Here is a 10,786-nt window from a genome sequence, read left to right on the forward strand (position 1 = left end):
TGTTAAAGCTGCATTCTCTCTCCTGACCACCAGGGAGCGACTCCTCTGGTTGTATAGAAGTCTGTGCTTCATGTGTTAAATCTGCATTCTCTCTCCTGACCACCAAGGGGCGACTCCTCTGGTTGTATAGAAGTCTATGCTTCATGTGTTAAAGCTGCATTCTCTCTCCTGACCACCAGGGAGCGACTCCTCTGGTTGTATAGAAGTCTATGCTTCATGCGTTAACGTTGCATTCTCTCTCCTGACCACCAGGGGGCTCCTCTGGTTGTATAGAAGTATATGCTTCATGTGTTAAAGCTGCATTCTCTCTCCTGACCACCAGGGGGCTCCTCTGGTTGTATAGAAGTCTATGCTTCATGTGTTGAAGCTGCATTCTCTCTACTGACCACCAGGGGTGCACATGGTGAGTTTATGGTCTGAATCGCTACTTTCAAGTCTTCTTCAATCCAGAACGATGCTCATTAAATTATGGTAATAAAAACTCGAGTCTTCATAGCATCAGTCCACAAACCAAAGGGTCCATTTCTTGTGGACTATGGTTGAAGTCTGTTTACAGTCTCTATAGCTTATACATATACAGGACTGTCTCAGAAAATTAGAATATTGTGATAAAGTTCTTTATTTTCTGTAATGCAATTAAAAAAACAAAAATGTCATGCATTCTGGATTCATTACAAATCAACTGAAATATTGCAAGCCTTTTATTCTTTTAATATTGCTGATTATGGCTTACAGCTTAAGAAAACTCTAAAATCCTATCTCATAAAATTTTAATATTTCCTCAGACCAAGTAAAAAAAAAGATTTATAACAGCTGAGTGTTTGTCAAGGCTCAGGAAACCCTTGCAGGTGTTTCGAGTTAATTAGACAATTCAAGTGATTTGTTTAATACCCTACTAGTATACTTTTTCATGATATTCTAATATTTAGAGATAGGATATTTTGAGTTTTCTTAAGCTGTAAACCATAATCAGCAAGAATAAAGGCTCAGAATGCATGACATTTTTTTTTTTTTTGCGCACGAAATTTTCTGAGACAGTCCTGTATATATATATATATATATATATATATATATATATATATATATATATATATATATACATTTGACAAATATACAGTCATGTTTATCTAAATCTCTCCATCAGAGTATAATAATGGCTGAAAGTAAAACAAATTGAATGTCAAGGAGAAACTTTCAGGAGCTGTTTTTATTGTCTTTATATGTAAAACAAATTAATATTTGACTGTATATTTTGTGAACTTAACTAAAAATGTAACCAATCGAACCGCCGTTGATGGCTGGGACAATGGAGCCCGACACAGAGCAGCTCCCACTCCTCCAGATTTATCTTCATGACCACTGATTATAATGTGTGTCCGTGCTAATCTGTAAAACTATTATTTTGTTGGAGACACAATAGCCAACCAAACACGGATTGAGGCAATAAATAAAAAGCCTCAGCCTTTGTCTGACAGAATCTGAGGAGAGACAAGCCTCTTAAAACAAGATGTATGTGCTTTCAATACCGAGGGTGATGTATCTGGCTCTCTGATGCCCTGAAAGAGATATAAGGAATAAAAGAGTGAGGATGGAGGCCTTTTGTCAGCACCGACTATCTCATCAGGCCATGGATCATTATGACAATGAGCAATGGCGGACAAGGAGGAGGAAGAAATCCACTTTGCACGGAGTCTAACCCTCAGCTTGCAAAGAGCAGGGAGCCTGTAATTGGCCCGGTGTGGAGCAGCAAGGTGGAGTAATCATCTTTCTGCTCGGCTTCATCGCCGAGGAGCTCACTTTGCACTCCGAGCCGATAACGGGATGAGAATTTCTCCTCCTCATTGACTTTGCTCTTTTACGGCGGGGGGGGGGGGGGGGGTGGTTTATCCACCTCTGTTCAACTCCCAAAACGAAGACGACGAGGAGGAGGAGGAGGAGGAGGAGGTACTGTTGGATATCACCGTATTTCTTCTGATCAATGAATCCCGTGAAAACACCCAAACCAATAATGTGTGTTCATCAGAGGCCGAACCGTCTGAGAATGTCAAAATGAAAGTGGGTGAGCAGCTGAACTGTTTGCCAAGTTCACATTTACTAATGAGCTCAGAGCAGAGCGGAGGCTCCTGGGATCACTGTTAAAGTTAGTTGAGGAGAAGCCGAGAGTCTTGAAAAGTAGGAGGAGCCAGAGCCTTCAGGTATCAAGCTCCTCCTCTTTTATGGAACCAGCTCCACCTTCAGTCCTGGAGGCTCCGCCCCCTCATGGAGACTGAAGACTTTCCTCTTGATGGTCTGATAGTGAGACCTGAACCAGGTTCACCTGGAAAGACCTAGAGATGCTGCTAGAGGCTGAGAGGCTGAGGGGGACGTTAGGATACACTGAGCTCCTCTCCTCTCCTCTCTCCTTATGGACGCTTAGGATACACTGAGCTCCTCTCTCCTCTCCTCTCTCCTTATGGACGCTTAGGATACACTGAGCTCCTCTCTCTCCTCTCTCCTTATGGACGTTTAGGATACACTGAGCTCCTCTCTCCTCTCCTCTCTCCTTATGGACGCTTAGGATACACTGAGCTCCTCTCTCTCCTCTCTCCTTATGGACGCTTAGGATACACTGAGCTCCTCTCTCCTCTCCTCTCTCCTTGTGGACGCTTAGGATACACTGAGCTCCTCTCTCCTCTCCTCTCTCCTTATGGACGCTTAGGAGACACTGAGCTCCTCTCTCCTCTCCTCTCCTTATGGACGCTTAGGATACACTGAGCTCCTCTCTCCTCTCCTCTCTCCTTATCGACGCTTAGGATACACTGAGCTCCTCTCTCCTTATGGACGCTTAGGATACACTGAGCTCCTCTCTCCTCTCCTCTCTCCTTATGGACGCTTAGGATACACTGAGCTCCTCTCTCCTTAAGGACACTTAGGATACACTGAGCTCCTCTCTCCTCTCCTCTCTCCTTATGGACGTTTAGGATACACTGAGCTCCTCTCTCTCCTCTCTCCTTATGGACGCTTAGGATACACTGAGCTCCTCTCTCCTCTCCTCTCTCCTTATGGACGCTTAGGATACACTGAGCTCCTCTCTCCTCTCCTCTCTCCTTATGGACGCTTAGGATACACTGAGCTCCTCTCTCCTCTCTCCTTATGGACGCTTAGGATACACTGAGCTCCTCTCTCCTCTCTCCTTATGGACGCTTAGGATACACTGAGCTCCTCTCTCCTTAAGGACACTTAGGATACACTGAGCTCCTCTCTCCTCTCTCCTTATGGACGCTTAGGATACACTGAGCTCCTCTCTCTCCTCTCTCCTGATGGACGCTTAGGATACACTGGGCTCCTCTCCTCTCCTCTCTCCTTATGGACGCTTAGGATACACTGAGCTCCTCTCTCCTCTCCTCTCTACTTATGGATGCTTAGGATACACTGAGCTCCTCTCTCCTCTCCTCTCTCCTTATGGACGTTTAGGATACACTGAGCTCCTCTCCTCCTCTCTCCTTATGGACGTTTAGGATACACTGAGCTCCTCTCTCTCTCCTTATGGATGCTTAGGATACACTGAGCTCCTCTCTCCTTATGGACGCTTAGGATACACTGAGCTCCTCTCTCCTCTCATCTCTCCTCTCTCCTCTCCTCTCTCCTCTCTCCTCTCTCCTTATGGACGTTTAGGATACACTGAGCTCCTCTCTCCTCTCATCTCTCCTCTCTCCTCTCCTCTCTCCTTATGGACATTTAGGATACACTGAGCTCCTCTCTCCTCTCTCCTTATGGACGCTTAGGATACACTGAGCTCCTCTCTCCTCTCCTCTCTCCTTATGGACGCTTAGGATACACTGAGCTCCTCTCTCCTCTCTCCTTATGGACGCTTAGGATACACTGAGCACCTCTCTCCTCTCCTCTCTCCTTATGGACAGATTTTCATCTCTCCATCACACATTACTAACTCTGCCACCACAGGGCGGCTGGAGGGAAGTAAACACCAATAATTCACCAATGTATGTCCACCCTGACTCTCCGTCACATAACTTGTGCACTTCAGTCGTGGCACTTTTGTGGTTCTTCGTGCTCGACGGCGATTCTTTCCAAAACCTAACTCATTAGTTTGCTTGTTTAAACCTAACCAGGCAAAACTAAAATTAAAAAAGTTGTATTGGTCCATCCCCAGTAGTTATTAATTCACTGCAAATCAACGCCAAAATGACTTAACATGACATTTTGAGCAAAATAAATTATTGGAAAATGGAAAAAAAGGAGATTGTGTACATTATTTTAAGAGTGATCCCATAAACCATTGCAAATGTGCCGACCTCCCTCTTGAATCCAGCCTGTACACTCAGGAGCCATCGTAGGGGGATGCAAACCCTTCCATTGTAACAATGAGCTCCACCAATCAGAGACATTGCTGTCACACAGCATTGTGGGTAATGTACTTCTCAATGACACGGCGAATAAAACACGTTAATAGCTTTAGTCGCTGAAAATGATTATTGTCAGGTAAGGGTTAAACAATAATGATTAACTTTCCTACCGTGAGCTGAGCAGCGTAACAAGAAGTTTATTAAAAAAAACATTGAGTGGTCACCGAGCTTTGAGGGGAATGCCAGACGTGTCCGAATGATGTCGTGTTCTGGTTTTGCATCTGTTCAAAGAGGTCGCGCCACCATTTATGTGACCTGGGAAGTCATGATGACAGGAAGTGAACACGGACTTCAGCCGCTGCAGAACTTCAAGAGCAACCCGTGCTCGCTGTGTAAAGACTCCACGAGAGAACAGAGGGAAACATAAAAGTCACGGCAGTCAACCCGAAGGTGAAAGCATGATGCAGCAGTCGAGAAAAGAGGAATATTTACATGCGGCCCGATGAAGACTCTGACATCAGCGATCGAAGTAACTCTCAAATTAGCCTTTTCTTCACTGCCCATAATAGTATTCTTAAACAATTAGCTGGCGGACAAAGTTAGCTGACTTATTTGAGAAAAAAGTGCTGATAGGTCCTCGAGATAAGTAATCAAGAGATAATAACCAACCCGAAGTGATAGGATTCCCGGGGTATTAGTAAACACACAAAGGCCGTCGCAGCCATTGTCAAAGGCCTTCTACTGGATGTGAATCTCTCAGCACAACAGAAAAACATCACAAAAAGGTGTCCGGACAATTCAAGCGTATGTCTGGAGCCGTTCGCGTCCCCTGACCTAAATTAAAGTTGTATTGGTCCATCCCCAGTAGTTATTAATTCACTGCAAATCAACGCCAAAATGACTTAACATGACATTTTGAGCAAAATAAATTATTGGAAAATGGAAAAAAAGGAGATTGTGTACATTATTTTAAGAGTGATCCCATAAACCATTGCAAATGTGCCTCGCTCCCTCTTGAATCCAGCCTGTACACTCAGGAGCCATCGTAGGGGGATGCAAACCTTTCCATTGTAACAATGAGCTCCACCAATCAGAGACATTGCTGTCACACAGCATTGTGGGTAATGTACTTCTCAATGACACGGCGAATAAAACACGTTAATAGCTTTAGTCGCTGAAAATGATTATTGTCAGGTAAGGGTTAAACAATAATGATTAACTTTCCTACCGTGAGCTGAGCAGCGTAACAAGAAGTTTATTAAAAAAAACATTGAGTGGTCACCGAGCTTTGAGGGGAATGCCAGACGTGTCCGAATGATGTCGTGTTCTGGTTTTGCATCTGTTCAAAGAGGTCGCGCCACCATTTATGTGACCTGGGAAGTCATGATGACAGGAAGTGAACACAGACTTCAGCCGCTGCAGAACTCAAAGAGCAACCCGTCACTGTCAAGACTCCACGAGAGAACAGAGGGAAACATAAAAGTCACGGCAGTCAACCCGAAGGTGAAAGCATGATGCAGCAGTCGAGAAAAGAGGAATATTTACCGCCACGGCGATCGAAGACTCTGACAGATCTGAAGGTAACTCTCAAGTCGCCTTTTCTTCTGCCACATAGTATTCTTAAACAATTAGCTGGCGGACAAAAGTTGACTTATTTGAGAAAAAGTGCTGATGGTAGTCCTCAGAGTTAATAATCAATTAATAACCAAGGCCCCCGGGGGGCGACAGTAAATCACCCGAGGTATTTATCAACACACAAAGGAGGCCGTCGCAGCCATTGTCCGCTCTACTGTTGATGGAATCTCTCAACAGAAAAACATCACAAAGGTGGTCCGGACAATCTGCTGCATGTCTGGAGCCGTTAACGTCCCCCTGACAAGAGGAAATATGTCGGAGAAATACTGCGCCGTGGAACAAAGCTCGAGAAGCAAATCCCCCGAGTGCAAGGAACTCAGCGATTGAGGGTTTTATCGCTCATGAATCCAACAGTTTCATACCTCACTGCAGGGAACTCAGTGGATTCATTTGAATGGAAGGGGAAATGAGTCAGGGGGTCGTGAAAACACGACATTTTGTCATTACATTGACGTAGAAATCATAATTAATGTTGAGAGCTGGAGTCGGGCCTGATATTCATAATCAGGTCGTATTGGTACCGATACTAAACTGAGTGATTGGATTGGCGCATCCCTCGAGACGAAGGGTATTCTCTTTAAACGGAGTCGGCATTCATATGCAGACTCACATTTACACAAAGCAATTAATTAGCAAAACAAATCAATGGTGATAAGTAACACAAGCTGTGTTCTGACACGGTTGCTCAGAAAGGAGATCCGATCAGTTCAATGTCGGAGGTCGTGACCAATGAGATGATGAGCAGCCACGACGGCGTGCGGCAGAACGAGGTCCGGGAGTTTGAGTACTCTTCTGGAAGAGATGTTTCCCAATCTTCTCAAGACTTTGATTGACAGAGGGTTCATCCAATCACCTGACTACTATTTTTTTTGCAATGACGGCTTCTCAGATATTTCTCTGTAGCAAACCTGCTGGTGGATCAAGCTGGGACCCACTTCTTAAATCCAGGAAAACAAGAACAGACCAATGAGAATCTCATCAGATAATTTAACCAAAGCATTGTGTATCGTACTTGGAATAACAATGAGTTCTGACTGTCGGCCATTATTCTACATACTGAACTTATCATGCAAGTTACTTTGGCGCAACTATAGTTCAATTGTACAAATTGATCAGCAATTGCAATTTAGATTTAGACCACAGGAGGAAAGACATTACTGATGTCTTTGACTCTGCTACCAGACACCACAGTCGCTTAGAGAACCACACCTTCCCTTCACAACCTCCACCCTGACCACTGGTGTCCCACAGGGCTGTGTGCTGGGTCCTCTCTCTTTCTGCCCACTACTGCACGCCCGTTACATGGTTCTAACACCATTACCAAGTTAGCAGACGACACACCGGCCTATATGGATGAGGTCCGCCACCTGTCATTTTAGAATGGTGTGTTTTTTGTCTTCGCGTTTTTGAAGACTTGTCGCAATTCCGAAAACCCAACAGAGAAATCATCTACGGATTTAAGAAAATACAAAATTATTCAATTTGAAAAGGTATGAGAACAAAGGAACGCTTGTGTCCTAAATGCAACATCGAGATCCTCAGCTCAGAACAAGACGGACTGTGACGGTCCAGAACCTCTGGTGTTGTTGTGGATTCATCCAGCCAATACATCAACAGCCTGAAAGGAGCGCTGCAGTTTGGACACTTTTCAAAGGGGATCTCAGCTTTGTGAGCCAGCCTGGCTGACATTTCTTTGTCAGTGCAGAATGACAGTGATGTTTTCAAGAAACATCGATTGGGATATTTGGAGCAGTCCACTCTGATCACAGTTGTCAGAGGCGAGCGGTGGAGATAGGCTGCTGCTGATCTGCTCGGCACTGACAATGTCTCCCTACACTAAGTCCAAAATCAATCTCTAATTGAACGCTCCAACAACAATCCATACTGTCTCTAAACCCAAGTGACAACCCAACTACAGCATCACTTCATCAACGTGTGCTTTCCTGCGTCCGTCGCAGCGCACAGCGGCTCAGACGCTCAACTTTTTACCATATTCTCACGACCTTCATACGATAACGGTGTCAAATATCAAACATCTATTCCTTTTTAAAGTGAAACGGCTCGTAGGAAGCTAGAAAATATTGTTTATAGCATATGTAAGTAAGTGTGAGGATATGAGGAAGAATCATGAATGTTTACATCAAACAGAACATACTGGAAAAAAAGGTTGAAATTAATCTTTTTTTAAATGTTCGGTTCTCAGCAGTTAATTATTATTTATACGGTGATTGTTGTCTCTTCCCGACACACAGCAAATCTGTTCTTCCCTCATTCCTCGCGGATTGCATTGTGAGTCGAGGTCGGGGAGGTGACGTCACACGCATAAAACATTGTGTGCAGGACCAGGAATTCCAAATAACCAAAACATGGCACTCTCAGCCTCGTGCTCCTGAAACAGACATCGTATCGTCATTGTGAGCGGCAGCGCCTTTCATTCTCTGCCGGGTGGTTAACGTCCTCGTCTCATTATTAAGGGTCTAAACACGGATCTGTTTACCCCAACAAAAAGAAGAAGAAAAACACGGCCGTTGCCGACAGAATCCTCGTGTTGGCTAAACACGACGTCCGTCACCTGCACGGAGGGGCGTGTCCAACCCTTTTATTCGTCGTCGTCGTTGTCCCCCCCCCTATTTTTTTTCTTTTCTGATCCGATGTGAGGTCAAAGGTCAGGGATGTCTTTGTGTACAGATTGTAAAGCCGACTGAGGCAAATTTGTAATTTGTCATAATGGGCCATATAAAATAAACTGAATAGAATTTGTCCTGGATTCGTAGATAAACGAAAAGAAAAGAAAAGCTCGACCCGTTCTCTTGTTCTGGAGCTTCAGCTTCAGCTGAATGTGAAAACCTTGAAGCCGTGAAGGCCTTGAGGCTCGTTTTGGATGAATAAAATACCGAACCTTGAACACACAAAGTGAGCTCTGTGAGCTTTTATTAGTTATTAATTACTTAATGTATTAAAGGGACAAGTCGAGCCCAGAATGTCAATCTGGATTGTTTTGGCGAGTTGACAGGCATTAATTACCCCGTTGGAAAGAAAACCAGGTTTTTCTGAATCATATTTTGGACTTCTACGTTTGGCTGTCTTTTTGAAAATGTTAAAATGTTGATCTAGTTATTACTTCCTATGCTTGAAAAAAAAGCTGATATCATAATCAATGAAAACGCCAAAGGTTTTTCACGGTGTTCTATATTTTAAGACGATCTTAAGTCTCTCGCCATTAACCCCAAATTTATTTTAGTTTTGTCCATATTCAGCAGAAGGAAATATGGAGAAATCCAGAGTTCAAATGTAATCTTGTAAAATGTAGATTTGATGTAGATTTGTTTACATTCACATACAATAGATATTAATATTTCATTTCCTAACACTAGCTTGAAGCAGATTGTAAAACATCAATAAAACTACGAATGCTAATATTCGTTTTATTAACACAAGCACAATATTATCGAAATTGTGTGTTTTATGCAAAAAATAGATGACATTACAAAGAAAAAGTAAAGTTGATGTATTTAGGAAAAACTAATTATGCTTATGGTTACACACAAGCTACAAATGCTCCCTTTTTTATTCTGTGTTGATCCAATCTGTGAGTTTTATGATCCATTGCTGCCCCAATTACAGGTATTGAGTCCCGATGTGGACGAGGTGTACATATTTAATAACTGCTTAGAAGATTCTGCCAGGGAAGAAGCGTGTTCTCCAACTTACCGCGTTTCTGCATGAAACTGAAAAGGTCGTCGAGAAACTCTTTGCGCTTCTCATCGTCATCCAACTCGTACAGCTGGAAAAGAAGGAAAGGAAGAAATCAACGAGCATTCAACATGTTCATCAGGGACCGTGAGGTTTTCGGGGTCGTGACCCCGTGGTCCCTTGCAGACCATCTTGGAGAAGCCCACACAGCACAGGGAGCCAATCAGCAGAGAGCCACACACCGCAGACTGGAACAATATCATGCACATGAGTTATGGCCACGAGCTGCTTTCTCACATCTGGAGGTGTGTCTCCATGTTGAAGCTCTTTGAGAAGCACCAACGTACGGCGCAGGGAAATATAGACTATAATATTATAATTGACCTGCGCCCAACAGTCTTTCTTAGTCTTTCTTGGACACATCATAATGTGTAGTACACGACCATTTGTTGTTCACAATGTCGCATATCATGGACATGTTCTATAATATTAATATAATACCATATAATGCACAGAACAATTTAAGTCTCACGGATTTTATCTCCAGTACCAACAAAACTGTGGAGACATTTTTAGAATTGGTGCCTTAGTTTGGTCTCAATTATGTTGACATCACTAGTATGGATATAATTATATATAAACACACATATATGAATACATCTATATATATATATACATACATATATGAATATATATATATATTTATATACATATTGTAATTACAAAAAAACCACAAAAGTTTGAAATAGTTAGTAGTATTTGATATTTGTTAATATATATATATATATTTTAAAAAGTCAAATGATTATTATAAATAAACCAAAATGTCAAATGATTATTATACATATATATATATATAAAAAATGTCAAATGATTATTAGACATATATATTTAAAAAATGTCAAATTATTATATAGACATAAATCTTTTTGACATTTTTGTTTATATATATGTATATATATATATATATATATATATATATAAACAACAATGTCAACAATGTCCAATCATACTAACTATTTGAACCTTTTGTGTGTTTTTTGTTTCATTTTCTCTTTTCGTAACAATTATATTTTTTAAAGTATGGAATGCAATACTAAATGGTTGAAACTCAT

General features: G+C 42.3%; 1 protein-coding gene across 4 annotated transcripts in view; it reads right to left on the reverse strand.

The window, feature by feature from the left end:
• Window positions 1-10,786, reverse strand: part of arid3c (AT rich interactive domain 3C (BRIGHT-like)) — a 73,909-nt gene that overhangs the window by 14,048 nt on the left and 49,075 nt on the right. For all 4 annotated transcript variants that reach the window (XM_056419025.1, XM_056419024.1, XM_056419023.1 and 1 more), the window contains exon 3: window positions 9,690-9,762. In XM_056419025.1, the coding sequence (XP_056275000.1) occupies window positions 9,690-9,762 (73 nt within the window). The remainder of the gene's footprint in view (window positions 1-9,689; window positions 9,763-10,786) is intronic.

Source organism: Pseudoliparis swirei, chromosome 7 (assembly GCF_029220125.1).
Source record: "Pseudoliparis swirei isolate HS2019 ecotype Mariana Trench chromosome 7, NWPU_hadal_v1, whole genome shotgun sequence".
NCBI classification, from domain to species: domain Eukaryota; kingdom Metazoa; phylum Chordata; class Actinopteri; order Perciformes; family Liparidae; genus Pseudoliparis; species Pseudoliparis swirei.